This window comes from Vespula pensylvanica, chromosome 5, assembly GCF_014466175.1.
Source record: "Vespula pensylvanica isolate Volc-1 chromosome 5, ASM1446617v1, whole genome shotgun sequence".
Classification (NCBI taxonomy): domain Eukaryota; kingdom Metazoa; phylum Arthropoda; class Insecta; order Hymenoptera; family Vespidae; genus Vespula; species Vespula pensylvanica.
In genome coordinates, this window is record NC_057689.1 from 3,151,040 (window position 1) to 3,153,539 (window position 2,500).

The 2,500-nt window shown below is 39.8% G+C and overlaps 1 protein-coding gene across 4 annotated transcripts in view; it reads left to right on the forward strand.

The window, feature by feature from the left end:
- Positions 1-2,500, forward strand: part of LOC122629344 — a 75,826-nt gene that overhangs the window by 53,351 nt on the left and 19,975 nt on the right. For all 4 annotated transcript variants that reach the window (XM_043812702.1, XM_043812703.1, XM_043812704.1 and 1 more), the window contains exon 2: positions 1,979-2,229. In XM_043812702.1, coding sequence (XP_043668637.1) covers positions 1,979-2,229 — 251 coding nt within the window. The remainder of the gene's footprint in view (positions 1-1,978; positions 2,230-2,500) is intronic.

Below are 2,500 nucleotides of genomic sequence, written 5' to 3' on the forward strand. Positions count from 1 at the left end.
GTTACAGACGGTTAGTAAGAAATATTCCACGGGGCGATTGTATCGAATCAGACTGGTTCGAAGTCCGGTCTTTTGCTTCGGGCACCTACGTGCACGCATCTCACACTCCGTGTTTATATACCGTGGTATATATGCCTGAAGCAATTCGCTCGTCCTCCGATATTACTACCTTTGTCGTAACGAACCGTTAGTATGATTCTTTGTAATGAAACACCCCGTTCGGAAGTCGTTTAGTTCGATCGCTTGGTTAGTTCCAACTCCCCAATCCCCCCATCCCATCACCTTTTCCTTCTCCCTCACCTCCCCTCCCAATTCGAATCAAACGGAATTCGTTCGATCAGCTGATCGATTCGAACGTTCAATTTTATTCGATATTTAACGATTTCTTTAAATCGATAATGATCGTATAAAAAACTTTCGAACGTTTCCAAATACTTTTATAAATCTTTTACCATTATATCTAGCGATCTATATATGCATATATATATATATATATATATAATAAAAAGAAAAAGAAAGAAAGAAAAGAAAGAAAAATTCATGTGAAGTAATAATAACAAGAGCAAAGACCTGATATACGACTCCCAGACAAAACCTTTTTTCTTTAACGTTAGACGTCGAGCACGAACGTAAACGCTCGTGTAACTGTACCCTTTAATCCGCTAATAGAGATCAGTTTCTTACGAAAACAGAAGTGTATGTACTACCACCCGCATATCGGGTTCGCTGAATCAGCCTGAGTTAACTCGTGATTCGAATCCATAATCTCCTGAGACCGCGTCGATGGGAGTCCATTTGGACTCAGAATAGAGAGAGAGAGAGAGAGAGAGAGAGAGAGAGAGAGGAGTGAGAGGGAAAGGGAGATGCAGAATTCCTCGTCAAAAGCGTCTACGACCCTATCGCGTGTTTGAACAATGGCGATTAACCCTTCGTTCCATTGTATTGGACAAAACACGAAATGGAGAAAACAACAACGTACACGTGATAATGGATGAACTTTGGCTATTGATGAGAGAAAGAGAGAGAGAGAGAGAGAGAGAGAGAGAGAGAGAGAGAGAGAGAGAAAGAGAAAGGGTATATAGCATTGTCAATCGTGAATTGAATTAACGTTATCCAGGCAACGAAGACTGACAGCAATTAAGGAATATAAAAAGAACCTTGCGGGATAGCGATAACTCGTTTACACTTTTGAAAGTCGTTTTACGCTGATTGTACGGCATATTATTAAGATTAACAAGTTTGACAATTAATTAAGTGGAGTTTGCATATTCATCGATAAGAATCCCAGTGATTTCAGATGTTCTTTCTCGTTAAAATTTCCATTTTTATGGACTTTACGAACTCGAAGGAAATATAAATCCAATATTTAATTCGAATAGACAATTGGTATCAGAGAAACTATTGGATGAGTTTTCTCTATCTCTATCTCTATCTATCTTTCTCTCTAAATGTCCGTCTGTCCCTCTATTTTTCTATCAACGCCTGTTGGAAATTAAAGCTACGGATCCAACGTCACGGAAGCTACGTTCCCGAAAACAACCGGAAATGTTGAATAAAGCGGTACCCTACGTACGGGGACACGGGTGACGTGAATTATACGCCTGACGTAAGCGCTCCACGTGGTGTCAAATTCTTCGAAACGAGCATGCTTAAGCTTCAAGAAATATATAGGTACTACCTATCGTATTATATCGAATATAAGATAAAACAATTTTTTTTCCCTCCTCGGGGACAAAGACTTCGAACGATAAAAGAACAAAATATGCGTTGACACTGCACGTAGTGCATTCCTAAAAAAAAAAAAAAATAAAATAAAATAAAAATAAAAAGAAATATATAAGAATAAAAATTAATTTTTAAACAAAGAATAGAGACTTCCGATAGATAAATATATCCATGTGTGTGTGTGTGTGTGTGTGTGTGTGTGTGTGTACGTACATGTGTTTATTTATATTTTGTTTTTTCATTTTGATTACAGCCGAATCGGACATTTGCACGTTCGCGGCACGAACGGAACACTTTCACGTAACGAACAAACCATCGACGGCGTTGTTCACGTCGAACACGAGACCGAGGGCACTCAAAGAATTGTACGAAGCCGCCGGCGTGGTCGCTGTCAGAAGTTTGGATTCGTTGAGAAGGGATGGCAGCTCCATGGATATGTTCCTCTGCACACCCGTTCTTGGAAAGAGAAGGCGGGACCAAAGTCTCGACATCGAGTCCAGAGTCGTAAGCAATATTCCTCTGCTCGTTTTTGCGTTAAAAACCAAATATGAGTCCGTCTCTTTCACTCATTCGCTCACTCTCTTTCTCTTTCTCTCTTTCTGCTTTCGACCTTTCACCTTTGCCGTTTCTCCCTATATCGCCGACTCAAACAACACTCCGCAATTATTTAATTTGTCGTTCGCCGTACAAATAACATCGTACAATCATCGTGCGTATGTCCCTTATGTCCCTATGCGCGTTTGCAAAGTCTTTCTTTCCTTTTACTTTTTTTTTT